The sequence below is a fragment of the Panthera tigris genome, chromosome B1, assembly GCF_018350195.1.
Source record: "Panthera tigris isolate Pti1 chromosome B1, P.tigris_Pti1_mat1.1, whole genome shotgun sequence".
NCBI classification, from domain to species: domain Eukaryota; kingdom Metazoa; phylum Chordata; class Mammalia; order Carnivora; family Felidae; genus Panthera; species Panthera tigris.
Window position 1 is genome coordinate 7,908,488 of NC_056663.1, and position 21,862 is coordinate 7,930,349.

General features: G+C 41.7%; 1 protein-coding gene across 7 annotated transcripts in view; it reads right to left on the bottom strand.

The window, feature by feature from the left end:
• The window catches only part of ASB5 (ankyrin repeat and SOCS box containing 5), a 55,393-nt gene extending 41,012 nt beyond the window's left edge, over window positions 1-14,381 (bottom strand). For 4 of the 7 annotated variants that reach the window (XR_006216474.1, XR_006216471.1, XR_006216475.1 and 1 more), the window contains exon 1: window positions 13,916-14,381. Coding sequence is in view for 2 of the 7 variants with exons in the window: in XM_042982895.1 (XP_042838829.1) it covers window positions 13,916-14,111 (196 nt within the window). In the remaining 5 variants the exon portion in view is untranslated. The remainder of the gene's footprint in view (window positions 1-13,915) is intronic. The other 3 variants (XR_006216473.1, XM_042982895.1, XM_042982894.1) reach the window with 1 other exon arrangement.
• Window positions 14,382-21,862: the final 7,481 nt, after the last annotated feature.

Below are 21,862 nucleotides of genomic sequence, written 5' to 3' on the forward strand. Positions count from 1 at the left end.
AGGATGAACATTTAGTAATATTTGAAGTTTGGCTCAGAAAGTTAAAAATTTTAAGAAAAAAAATGCATTCCCTGAAGGTGGGAAATCAAAGAGTAAACAGATAGCATCCCTCACCAGAAGGGAAGCGGTCTGGGTTCGTAGGCGATGATGAATAAGATACCTGAAGACAGGTACGCTGTACGAGTCAGTGAAAAAGAGACAAGGGAAAGGGTTTGTTTTGTTCAAGGAGGACAGTTAGTGGCAATCCAGGAGGTAAAAAGGAACCAGGGAAAAGGGACAGTAAGTCTGATTCAGAAGGACAAGGAGTGGAGGGCATTGTTATAGATTTCGATTCTGGACAGTATTGATTTTCTGTCCTCATTTTTCCTTGAGAATTAACTCCCAGAGCCTCTCCGTGAACATATACGTAGTGTCCCTATGGGTCCACACCACCGGGAGAGGCCTGACAAGAATACGCAAAAGCCTGTGTGGAAAGTGGTAATAAAATCCACGGACTTGAGTGATTGTGAATCCTCCTGCTTTCTACCTTCCTTTTTTCCTCCTTCATTTGTTCCTTCCTTCCTTGATTATTTGAGTCCCTGCCACATGCTAGGCACTTCTCTGGGCTCCGAGGATGACACGAATCTGTGTCTCCAAGAGGCTTACAGGCTGGTAACGAACCAACCTGGTGGCAAAGTCAATGTTGAATCTGTTTAGGATATCCCGTGGACGGTGAGGGCGGGGGCGTGGTGGGGAGCAGCACAGGGCACTAAGGGATTCTGTGTCTGACCGGGATTATCTCAAAGACCCTGAGAGAGAGGCTGAAACCAGAAGCAGAGATAGTTCCGGAACAAGGACACTACTTGCTTCATACTATAAGCCAAAGAAACAAAATCCCACAAAATGGTCAGGATGAGTGATGTCAGAAGCAACATCAAAATGCCAGGGCTCGTGTTTTCACTTTCCTCTAACTAGATCAGGAACCTTGAGTGAGTTCTTCTACATTTTCAACTGTTTCCTTCTTTGCAAAAGAAGCATTAACGCCATCGACTTTGTAGAGGACAGTTATGAGGATGACAAGGGATAGAATGTATGGAAAGACTTAGTGAATTACAAGAAAAATAGACCATATTATCATCAGAAAGTGTAAGACAGGTCACGCAGAGTCAAAGCTGGGAATAGAAAAGGTCAAGAGACGTGCTAACCACCCCTATTAGGTCCAATTACAGGGAATTTGAGAAACAAGAGATTCACTTTTTTTCCATTTCTCATCTTCTCCTCCTTCTCCAACATTAACCACATAATATCTACTAGGAAAGCATCTCAATTTAAGAAAATGTGGTATATGAAACATCTATGCTTACAAAATAAATAGTTTCTTTCCAAAGGAACTCCTTTAAGTGACAAGTTTACATGGTAAGACAAAATCCAGTGATTTACTAAGAGCTGTTTTGTACCCAACTTATAAAGTACAACTGTGCCCCTCTCTCCCTCTCTCTTTATATATACATATATAAATATATAAATATATATATATATATATATACACACACACACACACACACACACACACATAAGTATATATATATATATTGATTGGTATATATATGTGTATATATATATATGTGTGTGTGTGTGTGTGTGTGTATATGTATATATATATATACATATACACACATACATATTGATCGGTATTTTACCAAGTTTTAAAGCTTCAAAAGCACCTAGGATATGGCTATTAGGAAAAATAGCATGTGTGTTAGAATATTACAATTCTGTATTATAACATGGAACTGATGTCTATCGTCTCATGAAACAGAAGGCCAGTTTCGTAGCGGTGTCATTATTCCTTAAACAGCCTATGGCAAACCAGGCTAGACTCAAGACACCTCATGAAAATGTCGGGGTCGTCAAACACTGCTTTGTTACTCAAAAACGCTGCTCTCCAGTTAGGGAAATCGCTGTTAGACATTCCATTTTGAGAAAGTTCTTTGTCCATTATCATATTCCTGCCAAATTTCAGTAGCAAGGCCTCATTTCTGATTTGAGGTTGAGGTCCACACCGGGCCATGTATACTGTAGGTCCATGCCAGGCCATGTATATTGCAGGACAGCAACTGGTCCCTCAGACCTTGCAACTAACAGCCTTCATATCCCTACGGCTTATATCGCTACTTTGTTCCCAGGTTATAACGTATACAGTTTAATGGTCTCTTACTTAAGAGGCAAGACAAAATCATTATTTGTGATTTATTATTTTCTCAACAGAGGCATAGCCACCTTCAGATAACCTCTGCACTAACCTCATAAAGAAGCAAGTGTTCCAGGAAGCTCGTGGAGGGATATTTTGCAAACCTGTGCACAGGACCCCAGACAATTTAAAATACTGATAGGCTCTGAGCTTTTTCAGTGAGTCTATGAAATAATCCTGCGTCCTTATTTCCAGATGTAATCTGCTTCGTTTTTTTTTATAAAAGGGTTATTTTTCTCCCTTCTCATGAGAAAGAAAAACAAACGCTTTTTATAAGATATGTCCAGTGAAAACCTATGTTTTGCTTGCTTCCTGGAGAGGCCGGCTGGCAGAGAGAAACAGAAAATAAAGGAAAAAAGCTGAATCCCTCCACGAACTGACTCAGCCCTTCACGGCTAGTGTTGTCATTACTGTTTTTTGTCTTCCCTTTTCAGCTGCCAGGGATTAAGAGGAAAGAAAATAAAAGGGCAAGAAAGTTTGGCAGAGAAAGTTAGTAGCTGGTGCTGTGATACTTTGGAGGTGAAGCAGCTTCAGCTCCTTCCATGGCCCTCACTCCAGAAAAACAAAGAGAAATTTGTGATATGCCATTGTGCTTTTACAGCAATGCCTATGCGGGAAAGGTGAGGTTTTCCTACAGCAGAGCCGTGAGCAGGTTGGCCCAGGAACATTCCCGTCTGAAGGATTTCTGTCAACAAGAGTTCCTTTGACAGAGTAAGATGGCAGACGAAATGTCTGCAAGTAATTCATTTTTTTCATATTTATTCATTTTTGAGAGAGAGAGAGTGAGCGAGTGAGTGGAGGAGGGGCAGAAAGAGGCTGGGGCCAGAGGATCCAAAGCGGGTTCTGTGCTGACAGCAGTGAGTCCCATACAGGGCTCAAACTCATGAACTGTGAGATCATGACCAGAGCCGAAATCAAGACCCGGATGCTTAACAGACAGAGCCACCCAGGCGCCCTTCCGTTGGTTATTCTTAAATAAACACGTGAATAAAGCCAACCACTTAAGTTTCTGAGACCATCTACCTGAAGAGCTAATGCGACGGTGGGCAGAATGCCCAAGCATTACTGTGTGCTTACAGCAACTGTTCAGCAAACACCATTTATTATAATTTCACCATGGGGCACCCGGGTGACTCAGTTATTAAGCATCTGACTTCGGCTCAGGTCATAACCCACAGTCCGTGAGTTCAGGCCAGCGTCAGGCTCTGTGCCGACAGCTCGGAGCCTGGAGCCTGCTTCGGATTCTGTGTCTCTCTCTCTCTCTCTGCCCCTCCCCTGTTCACACTGTCTCTGTCTCTCTCAAAAACAAATAAACATTAAAAAAATTTATAATTTCACTATCTTTTTTTTATTGATGCCTCTCTGAGCTACTAAACTGTGGGCAGTTTTGTACCGTTTTTGAAGAACTGTAAAGTAGCCTACAAAGAGCTCACTGTTACAGAGTAACTATAGTCCACAACACTGTGACGAATGGTTTAAGTAATTAAAGTATATCTCATAGAAAATGTACAATAACCCTCTGAAATAAATATCATTCTGTCTGTTTTACTAATGAAGACACTGAAGTTTAAACAACTTTCCTAAGATCTCACACCTGGAAGGTGCTAGAACCATGACAGAATAATTTATGTATGGCTAAACCACTGTTATCTGTAATGGGATTTGAAACTCCATTTCCCCCTGATTTAAGGTATTTTCTTTATTCCATTAGTCTTTGCTGAGTTTCTTCAATATCCAAGGCATTGTTTTTCTTATGTGCCACTGGCCATTATTTCAAAGACCAAGTGACTTTTCGCTTAGTAAAGAAGTATAATTGTCTTCTCCAAAATAACAGCAGTATTTCTCTGCAGTCTTGTTATAATTCAGTATCCAAGTATTTGGCAAGAATCATGTTTGCCTCTTGAGCCTCAGGTTAATTACAAACTTCTTTTCTTTTCCTTCTAGTTAAATCCCTTGTCCTTCAGAACTCTTATTTTTTTTTAATAATCAAAATATTTTGTTACAATGCTGTAGAACCAGGTTTGTGGTCATTTGTGTATGCTATTTAAAACAGATCTTTAAATGATTATAAAAATCTCTAATACTGCATCTAATTTTCATAAATCAAAATTCCTTTAAAAAATATTATTACTTCCAACAGGCCCTAAACATCGAGCACATTTAGACAGATTCCCCTTTCCTCCACATTCCTAGACCATCACTCCAATTAGGTATGCAAGTATTGTTTCAGGACTTAATATTCTCTATACAGGAGATAGTCTCTCCAACCTAAATCACTCTTAGTTTGTTGCTTTCTTTGAATGACTGTAAGGAGCCATAAAACTTGGCTTCTAGACTAGATTTTACCAGATGAGCAATTTCATCATAATGGCGGAATGGAGAGAACAAAGCTCACATTTTTGTTTAGCGTCCTTTTTCTTCTTGGACAGTCACTATGAAGAAATATTCATTCCTTCCCAGACTCAACAGCTGTGTGATCCTGTGGGTTTGAACTCTGAAGGAACTAGCACTTTTTCCTTTTCCTAATTCCCCATTCCGGATAGAGAGGGAAGTCAGACCCAAAGCTTCCAAATTCAGAAATTCATTTGGTGCTCCACACTGTGCTGAACGTTCTGTATTACTTGCCCTTGATGGATGATAGGAATCATCATTACTCTAGTGAATGAGGTGGTGTGGAAAACAGACGGAGCTCATCAGTCTCCTCAGTAGATCATCAGAGATGTGTTTGGTTGTTACGAAGGGGTTCCGTCCCCCCCAGACTCACAACTTACGTGCTCCTTATTGACTGCCGCTGTGGTGTGTTGGGAACTCTTTAGAATAGCTTCCTCCCACGCTTTGGTAGCAGTCGACTCTACCAACTGACAAGGAATTACGTGGCAGTATGAGGGCGCAGAGGCTCCGCGGGCCTTATTAACTTCCATGGCTCTCACCGTCCGTCTTCATTTAAACCAAGCTGCACACTTGATGACTGAGACTAAGCCAGCGTTTCTATTTAAGAGCATGAATGGCACTTTGGTATCACGTTTCAGTTTGTTTGTCCTCTGCCCATAGTTTAAGACTCTCAGCCTTCTGGAAAGAGTGGCTGTGTTTCTGAATGTTTCTATTTTGCTCAGTAGGTAATGGTGGCATGGAAATTTTAGCTGCCCTCACGGAGACGGGATGGCTGCCTGCCACTTCCCATGCTTGCCCACATTCCTGACGCGCCCAAAATGTTTACCGTTGTTCTGATCCTTAGGAAAGAATGCTGAAAGGTTGCTCAGTTGTGACTCATTTTATGAGGGGGTTAGGTTCCCTGAAGATGAATGTGACCTACATCCTATTTTAAACAAGCGGACACCGTTTATTTGTAAACACCATTTTATCCTTTCTTTAAAGAAAAATTCCTCTGAAAGTCCACCTTCTGAAACTTCATAAAAGTAGGGCTGTCCCGTTTAGAAGAAGGGGCCCCCCCGGGGAACCCTGTCCCTGCACGCTGACACAGCCTCTCCATCCCACAGGCTCTTCTAGAAAACTCCTAAATCTACTTAGAGGGCAGATTTTTTTTTTTTTTTTTTTAAATCTGTCCCACAGTAACTGATGGAGAATTAGAAGATTCAGAAAAAAAATCATTCTAATAGATGTTGTCCCCAAACCTAAATTTCACAGAGTGGACTGGTTTAATCACAGGCCACCTAGAAGCATTGGCAATTTAATAATTTATGAGACTCTCCTTCCCTGATCTGCTATCCGGTGGGCATCTGCAGTCTTAAAAGCCAACGGTCTCCTTTGTAGCATTGCTGAGAAAAGGCTGGAAAGAATGAGTGATTTGTTCTTCACGCAGCTGGTAGAGAAGAAATGCCAAAAGTTGTACGGACTCCATAAGCAAACTCTTCTTTAAAAAAAAAAAAAACAACTTTGTGAGGGTGGTTTCAAATGAAGAGGCTTTCCAAATACCCCACCTGCTCTCAATGCCATGGTTCATCTATCACTGGGGACAAACCTTCCTGTCTTCTCCCTAGGTTGGAAAATGAGCTTAATGTGCTAAATTGTTGCCGGAATCCACAGAATCGCCAGAGAGCCACTCCGAAGACGTGTCCTGCTGATTCCACGAGGAGGAGGTATCTTGTCTTCTCTGAGATGGAGTTTGTGAAGTACACATAGGGACATATTAACTCATTACACCAAGGATTCTGTAAAATACTTCCGGTGGTAATTATTTCCATCCTTGGGGAACGGCTCTTTTTTGTGTAGCCTGAATCTAGTCAAGGCAGCAGAAAGCTCTTACTAGAACTATTTACTTGTGGCTGTCTGATTTGAGAAGACGTGCCTTTACTGTTCACACTGGCACCAACCGCCCCTCTATGAATCCTTATCTAACATTTATCCATCAACTTTGCCCCAGATGAACCAGGCCAGCTTAGTTCCACATTCTAAACGTCCTCTTTGCGCTTATCTCCAGCTTGGTGTCATCGCCACTCGTGCATAACGAGATACGGTCTGCCTCTGAAATTGACGCTCAAGCCCCACCTTCTTGATGAAGGGCCTGATACTCTCAGGGGACTTCCTTAGAAAACACTCATTACGGAACTGAACTGTTTTTATCTTAGCACCGTATGGACTTCTACTTACTTGCTGTTTGACTGTTACGTATGTGCCGTTTGGCCCCACATCACCGAGTCTCCTTTTGCTCATAAGGGAAGTCATGCCGCACATGTGGTAAATATATAAATCTCTCTGTAGGTGCACGTACGTAATATACAGACACATGTATTCATCTATGTGCATGTAGCAAGGACATTGGGCCAGAAATAGGCGTCCAAGTACTTACTGAACTGATTTAAATTCACAACTGTTATCAGTTATGCCAATTAACAAGAAACAACTTATTTCATTTACTTACCATCTTCTAAAAGACAGAGTAAATTCAAATACAGAAGGTCCAGACCTACTTTTTATTCTTCAACTGTCCTTATTATATAAAAACTATAGAACTGGTTACAACAATGCCTCCTATCAATATATGCAAAATTCATTTTGAAATTTTTTACTAAAATACCTGTTATTTTTCAAAAGCCTTAGTGGATAAATAATAAACATACTTATTCTTGCCTAAAAACACATTCTTTTTTTATTTTTTTTAAATTTTTTTTTTAACGTTTATTTATTTTTGAGACAGAGAGAGAGCATGAACAGGGGAGGGGCAGAGAGAGAGGGAGACACAGAATCTGAAACAGGCTCCAGGCTCTCAGCTGTCAGCACAGAGCCCGACTCGGGGCTCGAACTCAAGGACCGTGAAATCATCACCTGAGCCGAAGTCGGACGCTTAACCGACCAAGCCACCCAGGCGCCCCAAAAACACGTTCTTTTAACAATAAAACTTTGGGCTTTTAGGTAAAAATTTAGGCAAGAGATATGTGAGTCAGAAATAATAATAATAATAATAATAATAATAATAATAATAATAGACTGAAAGATGAAACAGTGAATGGGGGAGTGAAATTGGGGAATTTGGATGGTTTTGAGCATTAAAAATAAGGATACATGCACGATTATGGGAGAGAAAATGTGTGTTGTTAGTATAACTTTATGTAACTGACATGTCCCAGGCAGAACTATTCTTATCCCTACACTCTTGCCTCTTTGCTCCCCAAGATCTTCTTTAGCCTTGTAAAATAGCACATCCCACGTTTTTAAACTACTCGGTTATCAATCTGTCTCCCAGTAGACTATACACACCTTTAGGAAAGGGACCGTGGTGTGTTCGTACAGTTTGTCCTTAATGCCTAGCCCAGTAAACATGGTAAGTAATAAAGGAGCAAGTAATCGAATGACCTAAGGAAGGGAGAGGGAAACAAACGGTACGAGAAGAATATTCCTAGGAAAACCAACCCCTCGCGAAGTTATGAGTAGGCCAAGTTCTTTAATTCCAAAATTCCATTCATTTCTCCAAATACAGAGGAAGAGCAAAGATACTAACATTAAAAACACGACAGTCTTTGTGAACCTGGAACTTTGTTCTCAGATTCCGTTTTTAATTCACAGTATTATAATGGTCTCTTCCCAGAAAAGTGCTCTGACATTTCCAAAAAATAGTAGAGCTTGGGCAAAATGAAAATTGCTTCAAATTTTTTTGTAGCACTTTTGATTATAATGTCGTGTCTTTTGTCACAGATAACAGTTCTATTGATTCAAGTTATTCTTACCTGGAGCTCCATCTAAGTATAGAAAATGTGCCCAAAACTGTCACATCTTCACGGTATTTTTACACCTTTATATAATGCACACCATGAAAGAAGTCATCCTACAGATTTGCCTCTTGAAATTTTTCACTGCTGAGATTCTGAGGAAGTTCCTAACATAACTAACCCCACACACGATCCACACGGCAGCACCGAAAGCTACACAGAATAAGTTGCTCCTTGAGTACAGGTAAGATGAAGATTACTGCTGCTGGAGTTGTTGGCATCTGACGTATAGTTAAATTCCTAAAGCTGTTTTTAAACCTAGGATGGACTTTTTGATGGAGGAAAACATGACATTACATTGCATAAAATTCTAGCTGCTTTTCCTACCCAGCTGACGTTGTTCTCCAAGATTCCTGGCACTTTTGCCATTTGGCCTTTGGTGGCACATGGACACTGGAGCCTATTTTCAACAATAGATACGTCAAAAAAAAAAAAAAAAGGGTTGCATGCTTAATGGTCACCCTAAAACCAAATTCACGAAATCGTAAGAACACAAAGCAGTCCCTGAAGAGTCTGCATGTGTCATGAGACTGTGTTCCAAGCAGCCTCACAGGGAGACATTACTTTGGTGAATTTTTCCACAGTGCAAAATCCGGTCCGTGGCTTTGCACCCTCAGCAGCCCGATCTATCAGCAAAGCCGGAGGAAATGCACACGCCAGAGGCGGGCTTAGAACTCAAAGAGCACAAAACGCTAAAGACTGCTGTCAAGATCCAAATATGTTAATTTACAACAAGAAGCAGAGTGTCAGAGCACAACACCCGTGGGGGCAAGCCAGCCCATTCTCTTTCTGTAGACACACCTCCCGGAAGAGCCAGATCACAATCGCAAGGTCACTTGGTGATGAAAAAATGCAACAGAAGTCTTACGTAACTCAAATGGAAGGCCAGGATTCAGATTCCAGTTCCACCACTTCCTGATTTACCCTGATGTCTCACAGGAGGGAGCAGTGACCCCGAAGACTCACCTAGCAGTGAGGGGTCCACCCCCCCACCCCTGCAGTGGCTTTGGCTGGGAACTGCAGGCTCACCTCCGTGGCTCATCCGTCCCTCTGCTGAATGACAGACGTTTCCTTTAGATGCGTCCATGTCTAACTCTGGGAGACAAACAGTTACCCTAAAGGAACCTCTGCCCTCTCTGCCAGTGCCATTTAAAGGTGTCATCGGATTCGTTTCTTTTTTCTTGTTTTTATTTATTTGTATCATCATTCTTCTTTTCTGTTCACGCCACCACCACCGGGCAAGTCTAGCCCCACATCTCCCCAAGGCAGGAGCCTAACTGGCTTACGTCCCTCAAGCCTGTCTCATTGTCCAACTCCAAAGATCGCTACTACATGCACACGTACTTCAGGTTAAGGTTCTATACATGTGTTTTCCCACTTCCCCCTTTCACTCATAGCAGAAACTCCCAGTGAGTCCTAGTGCCTTCAAAGTTAAGTTTGAACTGCTTAACCTGCCATTCACATTCTTTTGTATCTGTGGGGCACCTGGGTGGCTCAGTCAGTTAAGAGTCTGACTCTTGATTTCTGCTCAGGTCATGATCTCATGGTTTGCAAGTCTGAACCCCACATCAGGCTCTGTGCTGATGGTGCGGAGCCTGCTTGGGAGTCTCTCTCTCTCTCTCTTTCTCTCTCTCTCTCTCTCCCCTTCTCTCTGCCCCTTGACCCCCCCCCCATCCTCTCTCTCTCAAATAAATAAATTTTTTAAAAATTTTTAAAAAATTCTTTCATATCTGTGCCCAATTTATTATCACTTTCCTACTATATGAACCTTGGCTCTAGTTAAATCTACTGTTTCTTAATATTCTATGAGCACCCCTAATCCATGTTTCCGCTTGTTCCTGGGGTCAACTCAACATCAGCCTCCTCAATTAGAATAAACTACCAGCAGGTGGAGAAAATACATCTTGCATTTTTTTTAAGTTTACTTATTTTGAGAGACAGAGAGAGAGAGAGAGAATGTGTGCACACAAGTAGGGGTAGGGGCAGAGAGGGAGAGAGAATCCCAAGAAGGCTCCATGCTGTCAGCACAGAGCCTCACACAGGGCTTGATCCCACGAACTGTGAGATCACGACCTGAGCCAAAAGTAAGAGTTGGATGCTTAATTGACTGAGCCACCCAGGCGCCCCACATTTTGCCTTTTTTATATCTTGCTTTCTCAGTGCCTTCCTACCAAAGGTGTTCAAAAACACGTGCTTAGAACTGGCCCTATCCGCTAGTAGGTAAAACCTTTGAACTTTCTTCAGAGCCTAAGATAGAAAGTGAAATAGAATAGATAGAATTACCCTTAACAGAAGAGAGATGCCGTCTCTTGACGTGTCCTTGGGGCATTCATTAGTAGTTCATGGCTTCTTCTAGGCCCTTGGAGTGATTTCGTAAAATCACTGTGCTCCCCCACACCCTCATTGGCTGTCTGTATTGTTTCATACCATAGCTGAAAACATCTTTCAACTCCTGTTAGCCTCACTGTTAGTCTCAAAGTATAGGGCTAGCTTTAAAAATAGACTAGTCGTCTCGTATTTTAGGAATTGCAACCAGGACATTTAACAGCTACAATGATGGGGGGGTGGCTATATAGAAAAGTACAATAAATAGGTCCCTTCAATGCGATGGCGGAGTTGATAAAAGTCTTCAGTACAAAAGATGAAGAGGCAGATTGGTAAATTTCATTGGCATGGCAAAGAGATCAAGAAGGAAAGAATCTTAAGCTATTTCATCTGCCATTTAGCCTTCAGCATTCTTGTTGTGTAATCATACCCTGGTCCCAAGCCTGACTGGAAAGTACTTGAAGAAAAAACTCTACCCTGCATTGCTCAAATACAATGAGCTGATTTGCAACAGCATCTAGTAAGACACAAGTTTTTTACTTCATACCAAAGTACTATGGCTCGTGGGGAGGACATCCAGAATGTTGTCAACAGAGTCCTCTGTGGTTGTGAAAGACATGAAAATACATACATCATCTCGTGTTTCATGGAATTTGGCAACTCTCCGTCAGAAATGTTGGGGAACAATCTGGCTAAGTCTTGAAAGTAGGAATGAGAAGCCTAATTCAAAGTGGAATGAAGGTGATAATCTTTCCTAGGCAGGAGGAAATTGCTAGATGAAATGAAGATAATTAAGCTTGATTAGTTAATTATAAAAATACAAACAAAATAAAAATAGTCTGATTGTAGGAAATAAAAGGAAGAGCTATGTTAAGATGGAGAAATAAATAATTTCCTAGGCAAAGAAAAATTAACTCTTGGAGGTAGGAGATCAAGAGTTTGTTAAAAAAAAAAAAAAAGTTCACTAGGTACCTGCCTATCCTCCTAATATTACAATAAAATTGGGAGACGAATTATGCTTGCACTGAATAAAAATTATAATGATATATTCTATTTATAGATTAATACAAGATATGAGAAAGAAGAATTTTGTTAAATCGGCATAATATTAAAACAACACAAAGCACAATTTTTCGAAACCTTATGTTTCCAATTAATATTCCCAGGAAAAGATTTTCCATTAATGAGTGTTGATTTCTTTCTTTTTTTAAAAAAAAAGTTTATTCATTTTTGAGAGAGGGAGAGAGAGAAGGAAGAAGGACAGAGAGAATGCCAAGCAGGCTCTGTGCTGTCAGAACTCACAGACCGTGAGATTGTGACCTGAGCCGAAATCAAGAGTTGGACGCTTCACTGACTGAGCCACCCAGGCGCCCCTCTTTCTTTCTTTTTTAGGGACATGATCCTAGAGTTCTAACAGATCTTCACACAGGCTCATAAAACTAGACGGGAACATGGAAGGCTTGTCCTATATTCCTGTGACCTTCTGGCATAAGCACACTGAGATGAGGTTAAAGAGGAGACAGTTGTCTCCACTTATTTATGACTATGGACAAAAAGGAGCTACCATAGCTTTCTCTACACATCTACACAAAAAGTGTGGATGTTTAGCCAATATTTCACGTTTTTATGTTCAGCAATTCTCGTAAGAGGTAGACAAGATTTGACTAGCAAGTAATGGGCTGCAGGCTGCCATGAGAAGAACTTGTATCACCTTACGATCGTGTATGATCGATTTAATCTCATATCTAGAAATGCGGTTTGTGTTTTCAAATCTAGTTTCCTATGTTTGCTGCTTTCTAAACAAAATATTCCGTTTACCAACACAGCGTGCGCCACATTTAAATAGTTACAGCCGGTCCAAAGCTGGGCTGCTGGGCAAGGAATTACGTGCTGCCTGTTCCCTCTGGAGCCCATCTTCTTGTGTGAGTTTCATACTGCCGTTTAGATTTTCCACACTTTGAACTGAGTACATAAATTTCTCACTTTGCATAAGAACACTCTTTCCAGGGGAAAAAAAGACTTCGTATCCATCTCACATGCCAAAAAAGATTTTCTACCTTTATTCAGCTTTCCACGTACCTACAGAGTAACCTAGATTCTAAAATGAAGTATTCCACAAATGGAAAAGGTAGAAAAGCAGATTTTAAGAAGGCAGACTTTGCATTCTAAGTGCTCTTTTTTAAAAAACTAAGTTTTCTCGTTCCTTGATGGTACATTTGGATTCTGAAAATTTAAGCTACTTCAGAGATATCTGGGGTCTAAAGTGTGCATACTTGCCTGATGATGTTCAAACCAGAAATTAATCAAAAGGCTGTAAGGAAATTAAAATGTCACCCCGAAGCTCACCATAACAACTGTTTTACTGTATAGGATATCAGTCCAATAGAATAGAAATGGTTTTACAACCTTTAAAGTCTGTGGTTAAAATGACTTTCTCGTTTGGTCTCATACTTCAGTTTCTTCCTGCGAAACATGGGTAGATGTCCTTGGCTACACACAAAAAAATTTGTTAATTCATGTTCCTATCCCCTTATAATCAAGTTTCTACACACTGGGGCAAAGCAATGACAGCTCCTTCCAGAAAAACACACGCCGTAAATCCTAGTATTCCACAGGCCGTGTTTTATTTTCTAATCTTGGCCAAATAAACGCTGTGAAAAACAAATACAACCTTCACCTTTCTCTTTTTCACAATCGACTAAAGAGTTGATTTAAAAATCATAAAAATCCGGGGACGTGTTAAAGGACGAGTGAAGTACGATCGGTAATGGAAGCCTCTAGAATTACAGCGCGGCCAATGCAATGTTTAAGGTTTTCAGGAGTTGGGGTTTTTTTCTTTTTTCTTTTTTTTTTAACAGAGAAATATATCCTCCATGGTAGGTTTCCACTAATCTCTCTGGCCGGGATGCCCCGATTTTATGAACCCAGGCCTTTGCACGGCAAAATGATTTTCTTTTTCCTGGAGCCGTGAGGTTAAGGAATGTTTTCGTAAGGGGTCTGGGGGGCGCGGGGGGGACGTTAACGACACAGTGGGCTTTGAAGCGGCCCGTAAAGCAAACACGCGAGGTTTCCTCGGGCCGCGGCTGGAGCATAACTAGCCTCCGCTGCAGACGGCAGAGCGTTATCGTAAACATACCTTGGCCTTGGGTGACTCCATAAAACTCAGCTGCTATCCTGGCCGCCTCCTTGCGGTTGCCTTTGACGATGTAGAAGTGGCTGAGGATGGCGAGGCTGATCTTCACAAAGAGCTTGAAGCAGAAGAGCGACAGTATGGTGAAGTAGACATTGGAGAGCTGCTGCGCAAACGGCCGGCTCTCCTCCAACAGCGACATCGCCGCACCTGAACCCTGCGGGGCCGTCCGCGGCGCTGCGAGTCTCAACCGTGCCCGGCTCTCCTCCGGATGCTCCCGAACAGCTGGTCCTGAGGAAGGAAAGCGTCAGCTGGTCACGATGCCCCGAGCTCAAAATATTTATACCGTCCGTAAAAGTTCTCCGCACACTGCGATTGGCCTGACGCTGCTCGGTGGAAGCCAGGGCACGCACCACGTGCTCCGCCCGCTCGCCCGGCTCCCGACTTTCCGTCCTCCGCGTGGAACGACCCCCAGCCGCCCTGCTCCCGATTTCAAAACCCAGGCGCTGAAACCCGCTTGCAGATGATGTCCTTTTTCGGCGTCGAACGGTCACGAACGCTCCGAAGACTTCGCGCGTGCGGTTCCCGCTGTTAACGTAGACGATTTTCACCATAGGAAGGTGAAATTGAGTCCGTGAATTCCAGGCCGTGGCTGCGTGATCTCAAGGACTCCTCATCAATTAGCTAGCCATGTCGCTTTCACTTTATCAGAAAAGAATTTTTTTCTTATAAATGGACAGATTGGAAGGCCATCGAGTCATAATTTTAGACTGTTCATTCGTCTTGAGAACACTTTTTAAGCACCTACTTAGCTGTCAGATATTTTGCTGAACGCTGGGGAGACAAAGAATGTAATGATGGGGCCATAAGGATCAGTACTCTAGAGGAGCACAGGGGTATGGGATAAATATCACATCACGGGAGCCCAAAGAGGAAGGGCCTGATCCTCCTAGGGAAGAGTCAAAAGAGACTTCTTGGAGGAGGTGGCATATGAAGAGACCTATCAGATAAACATAAGCGTTTTATATAGTCCGAAAACAAGCAAAACCACATAGGCCTGTCATTTTTCTTTTTTTTTTTTTCTTTTTTTAGGCCTGTAATCTTTAACCCTAACTTGAGTTAATTTGTGAATGAATTGCAAGTAGCTCTAAGGGCATTCTTAGGCAAGCTATATTTTTGAAAGACAAATAGCATAAATTATTAAGAAGAATAATGTAGAGTGGCAACCTTTTGGCACCTAAGTCAAAAAGAAAACACCAAAATAAAAAATGACACATTACACAGGGAGTTTATTCATACTTAAAAAAATTTATTTATTTATTCTGAGAGACAAAGAGAGAGAGTGAGCAAGCACAACTGGGAAGGGGCAGAGAGGGAGAGAGAATCCTAAGCACGCTCTGAGCTGTCAGCAGTAGTCCATCTGGGGACTCCATCTGGGGGCTCCGACTCATGAACGGTGAGATCGTGACCCGAGCCGAAATCAAGAGTCAGATGCTTACCTGCATGAGCCATACGGGCGCCCCTATTCATACATTTTTATGACCAGGTTTGGTCATTGTTCAGTGTTGTATGCGTCCCAAACCTGAGAAGCTCCAGAATAACACGTATTAACATACAGACTGAATAGAAGTGGATCCATACGATAAAGGAGCGCACGGATACCTGCACATATTGGTAAGTGTTCCATGCTTATCTGCCTTCGTCTATGCTTTTTATGCTGGTTATCTTATCTGATTGGAGTTACTACCATGAAACATTCCTAAGACAGAGGAGACATTGCTGTAAAATAAAGGTGCCCAATGAAGCAGGCTTCTTTCCCCAGTGACCGAGTGGCTCCCAGAAAAATAAATTAGGTCAACACATTAGAAAGAAACGACTGAGCTCTCCATGAGCTGGTATTGTTTTCACAGGCAGAGAACTAGACCGTGTGGGTGGCCGTTCCTTGGACCCCGTGTGCCCTTTCACGTGCACTTTGGGAATCAATAAAAATACACTTCGAGGTATGGAAGAGAAAGGAACCAAACGTTCCTCTCTCTCACTGGTAGTAAGACAGTGTCAGTTAAGTCATTACATGACGATCACCTTCCAGTTAGTCTTCCCTCTGGCATGGGGACTCATGCATGACCGCACCGGGAGAGACGCGCCCACGGACAGCTGGGCCATCACAATGCTCTGAGTCACTGCACTGACTTCCACTGCGGTGCTTTAGAATCAGAAGTAAAACCCGCCTAAGCCACATCCAACTGTGCATCTAAGGTTTCACTCCTTCCTCTTTACCAGTAAGTGCTATTATAAATAATTATCTCCACATCAGCTAATCAGGGGCCTGGATTCTTTTGGGTTGAGGAATACGTTTATTTAAATAAGGCTGCCCTCACTGGGGCACTGAATTTAGATTCCTATGGTTTTAGTAGGAGAAAAATATTACTGACCACTATGTAGCATTTGTTGTCAAGATGCCAGGTTTTATTTTAATGAGTTTCTTGATCTCTACCTCTATTTTTGCATTGGAATATACTCTCCTTTGGAAAAGTTTACCATCCCTAAGTAACCACCAAATAAAAATTAAGGCTAAATAAAAATAACTCACAGTAAGTGAACTCATCAAATAGAAACTAATGTTGTGTCTTTCACATTATAGACCGTTTTATATAACACCATGAATAACTTTATTAATATTTGGAAGACACATGAAACGTATTGTGTGTCTAAATACTTTTGCTATTGACCATGTTGAGATGATGTGGTATTGAGATGATATTTGGTTGATTAGCCCAGTACATCCCGACTGTCTTCATCTTGTTAGTTTCAGTCAATCAATCAATCAAACCAAAATTGAGCTCAACAGTTGTGTTTCTAGAATGGATGATACAAGAGATAATAAAAATGCAGTCGGGGAGCGCCTGGGTGGCTCAGTCGGTTAGGTGGCCGACTTCGGCTCAGGTCATGATCTCACAGTCTGTGAGTTGGAGCCCCGCGTCGGGCTCTGTGCTGACAGCTCAGAGCCTGGAGCCTGCTTCAGATTCTGTGTCTCCCTCTCTCTCTGACCCTCCCTCGTTCATGCTCTGTCTCTCTCTGTCTCAAAAATAAATAAACATTAAAAAAAAAATTAAAAAAAAATGCAGGCGGAAGTGATTTATTGAAAATCCAGTATATGCTACATGTTTTATATAAATCTTCTTGTTTACTATTTTATTCTCTCTCACACTCATTATTATTGTTATTTACATTTTAAAGATGAAGAAAATTGGAGGGCTCCTGGGTGGCTAAGTTGATTAAGAGCCTGACTCTTGATTTTAGTTCAGGTCATGATCTCACAGTTGTGAGTTTGAGCACCACATCAGGCTCCTTGCTGAGCTCAGAATCTGCTTAAGATTCTGTCTCCCTCCCTCTCTGTCCCACCCCACCTCTCTAAAATTTAAAAAAAAAAAAAAAATGTTTTTTAAGATAAAGAAACTTGGGTTCAGAGAGCTTTGGTGACCTGTACACATTCATTATGAGTAACAGCGCTGTTTGAACATAGATCTGACCCTAAACTATGTGCTCAAGTTACCACTCATATTTTCTGTTTTTAGGCGTTTCCAATCTGAAATGAGCCAATGCGATTTACGCACACAGAGACTGAGACAAAGTCACACGGATTCACACACACAGTGAAGAGATCAGTCTGTGATTGTATTTAATCAGGTGCTTAAATTAGTACCTGAGCTAGTAGGGCAGGGGATACATGTTCTGATGATTATATGAGACAGAATCTTGTGTGAGCTCAACAAACGTGAATAAAGGAAAGGGAGAATGTGTCATGACTGGGCTAATATTGGGGGGATTATTCAAGGTGAAGAATTGGTTACAGGAACCAATAAAAATAACAGAGAAGTAGCAGAGAGAGAGGCCAAGGAGTAGGGTAGTGGAGAGTGAGTACATTAGAAACATCGAGTGTTCGGGGCCCCTGCGTGGCTCAGTCGGTTAAGTGTCTAACTCATGGTTTAAGCTTAGGTCATGATCTCACGGTTCCTGGGTTTGAGCCCCGCTGTGAGCGCAGAGCCTGCTTGGGATTCTCTGTCTCTGTCACTCTCGGCCCCTCCCCTGTGCTCGCTCTCTCTCTTTCTCTCTAAGTAAATAAACTTAAAAAAAGAAATACTGAGTGTTCAAAACAGGGTCAAATGACTAAGAACGAAAAGAATGAGGCTTAAAAAAGGATCTTAGGTCTGGCCAAGAAGTTCCCTGGAGACTTTGAACTCAGTGTTTCAACAAGGGTAATGGGCTGGGAATGGGGACCTCATGTTAAGGAGTAATCCTTAAAGCAACTTCCAAAGCAAAGCAGGCTCCTTGGCTTCCCCCTCTTGTCACCCTAGGCCCTGGCTCTCTGCCCCTCCCCCATGTAGGTGTCTAAGGAGAGTCATCTCTGTGGCCCGCCCCTGGGACCCCCCCTCCCTCTCTCCTGTCATGTCTCCTGCTCCAACCCTTAGCATCTCAGGGAACTACGTGAATTGATATTTTTTTGGTGTGTTTCAGAGACTCAATTTCATGTCATTTGGATGCTGAATATGATAATGACTTTCAAATGTGACCACATTACCCTTTAAATTCTCATAGAACGATCTCATTTCCAGAGATTCTGGAACTAACCTCTTTTGACTTAGCTGCAGTATGATCCAAGTTATTAGATTGAAAATGTCATTGGGACGCACACACAAAAAGCCTCTTCCTAGTGCTTTCCAGTTGATAAACTTCAGCATAAATATTTTTATGTAGAAGAAATACAGTCAGCCCATTGAAATGATCATTAATGTAAAAAAAAAATCGGATCCCTTATTTTCTGGTAGAAATCTGAAGGCTCTGATTGACATTTTTTATTCTTAATATTCCAAAAAACAGAACTACAGGGATAAATTCAAACAGCGAGTTTGCTAATAGTCAGTCCAACAGCAAGGCACCTTCCCAGCCCCAGGAGAGGGTTTCTGAGGAGCATCTGTACACATTACATGCAAACTGAGAAAAGTCTTTTGTCCATAGATGTGACAGTCAATGGTGGCTGATAAAAGGATCAAAGTATGCAAATTGATATTGGTGAGATAAAAGCTCCCTGGTGTGCTTAAAATACCATTGAAAATATAACCTTCATTTTTTCATTTTTGTGAAATCTCATGAGAAAAAGTAAGGACAAATGAATCTCTTCGATGTTTAGAATACACTGGAGTTTTACATGTTTAGAATACATGGGAATTTGAAATAAAACCAGAAATGTTTACACTTTAAGTTGAAATCTTTTTTTTTTTTTTTTTTGAGAGAGAGAGGGAGAGAGAGAGGAGCAGAGGGGGGGAGAGAGAGGCATAGAGAGGGAGGGGCAGAGGGACACAGAGAGAGAGAGGGAGAGGGAGAATTTTAAGCAGCCTCCAAGCTCAGCACAGAACCCAACGTGGGGCTCGATCCCACGACCCTTGGGATCATGACCTGAGGGGAAATCGAGAGGCAGATGCTCGACCGTCTGAGTCATCCAGGCGCTTCAAGTTGAAATCCTTAAGGAGAACTGATACCTGCTTTTAGCTTTATCTCGCTTCAGTAGGTTCTGTTTAGTTAGCTGATCTTCAGTTACCCAAAAGCTGTACTCAGGGAAATAGACACTTTGCAAAGAAATATCAATGAAGGGTAAACTGTCATAGAGATTATAATTAGTGTACTAATTATTATTTATACTTTTAGTTGGGAACAGTTTAGTTGAGACCTATTATATTCTGTCTGATTGTACTACTTAGGAATACATTCTTGGTTTTGGCCCTGACCCATACTTCCAGGGTAATGGAACAGAAGAGTAATTTTTGTTAGCATTAAGATAATCCACAAAAAAAAAAACCCCAAATATCATTCATCAAGTTATCATTGACTTAGATTTTACCCAGGTTTGTTGGGGAAAATTGGAACAGTCTCTATCCTAAAAATTGAGTCATGGTAAAGGTCACATATTGTGGTCACCTCGGATTAGAGGCTGCCTTAGGTCAAACAGATTCTAGTCGTGCATGTGTGTCCGTGGCCCTGCAAAACTTGGCCGGAAGCTGGTAGCTCTACATAGTGAGGGCTTAAAAAGTAGAGTCTATCGTTAAAGTACTGTACCCTTATTGATGCCTTAATATCCTGGTTCCAGAAAAGAACACTTGACTGAAATAAGCCAGTGAAGGGTATTTCTGGGACTTCTGCAGGGGCTTGGGGAGAGATAGCCAAACTCTGCAGGGTAAGTCAAGAGAGTAAGATCTAAACCTAAAGATGTTAGGGGATAGCACCTTGTTGGGAAGGAAGTGGCCTATCTAGGAAATAAACCAGTTCAAAGGAGAGCATTCTCCAGATTTGGAGAGGTGGTATCCTGGCACCTTCATTTGAATATGTACCTGGATCCAGCTGCACCGGAAGCTGCTGAATATGACGGTAATATGAAATAAATTGGTTGTTGTTAATTAAACCAATTTGAATTGAGGTTTCCCTCGCTTTTACAGAAAAAGTCCTGATACACTTCTATGTTCTGGAGGCATCACAAAGAATGATGAGGCGTTGGTATCATTATTCCTTTTGTGCAACAAATGAAGACACAGAAACTTGAAGAGCCTAAGTAATTGGCACAAGATTACACCTCTTGGAGTGAAGTGTTGGGATTCCAACCGTGTTTTGTTTTGTTTTGTTTTTGCTACGGTTCTTCTCGCGTCACTGTTCACAGGTTAGAGCTGAAACGTTCATGTCGTCCCATTGGCTCACTGTCCCCCCCCCCCCCCATCTATCCCATCTTGTGATTAACAGCACACATTTGTGCCATGTTTGGGTTATAAATAGTCTTTGGCTAAATACTTGCGTATTTCACCGAGTTAAAGCTCATGGGCCTCACCCACGTCTTTGGTACTAAGATTTTGTTCTACCCGTCTCGTTTGGACAAACCATCTATTTCAAGACCACTTAAAAAGAAGCCTTTCACCGTGGCCTCGTTTTGAAGAGCCAAAGCATGGGATACATTAGAAGTACGATGAGGTACCAGTGTTGCCTCAAGCATTTCTATATATACGCTTTTGGGAATTAATAAGTATCATTTCTTCAAAGAGGTAAAGTGTATCGATTTCTCTGGGCTGTGGCCAATTTGGCTAATAAAATTGGAGTCTGTGGATGACGCCATTAGGATCCTAAGATTACAGCTTCTTTGACCGCATAGGTACTGCCTTATCTGCTCTCTTTTCAAATCTGTTTTTTGCCTGCGGTTATGAGCCCCATTATAAAAGCATCTCTCTCATTTGATGTGTGGTTTAAATGCTGCATGAGAAGAGCTCAGCAAATATTAACTACATTATTATGATTTCTTTTATTCATTTATTTACCTCTTTGTTTTTGAGAGAGAAAGTGAGAGAGAGAGAGAGAGAGAGAGAGAGAGGGAAGGCGCATGAGCGGGGGAGGGGCAGAGAGAGAGGGAGACAGAAGATGGAAAGCGGGCTCTGCGCTGACAGCAATGAGCCCAATGTGGGGCTTGAACTCACGAACCGTGAGATGATGAGCGGAGACGAAGTGGCCGCTGTTAATAGGCACTAAAATTTTGCTGTGTGCTTTTTAAACTGAATGTCCAACTTCCAGTAGTACTATCCTGTCTATCAACAATAGACGTCTCCTTATACAAAATAAATCTAACAGATTCCCCCCATGTTAGACAGTGTGCCCTTTTCTACAACTGGTATTCATAACCAATGTTAGATACAAAATAAAGGATACATTTTTGTTTCAAGGTATGAAGGATAGCTATAACTTCCGAAAAAATTTGTTCATCACAAATATTTCGCAATAATTTATATATTTTCCCAGGCTCGTGACGAAGTTTTGACATACTGATGACATTTCTGGCTTTCTGTGGGATTTTATTTTTTGGTTTGAGTTTTCAAGGCGTAACGTAGACATTCAAGTTACAAAATAACACGTCTCAAGACAATT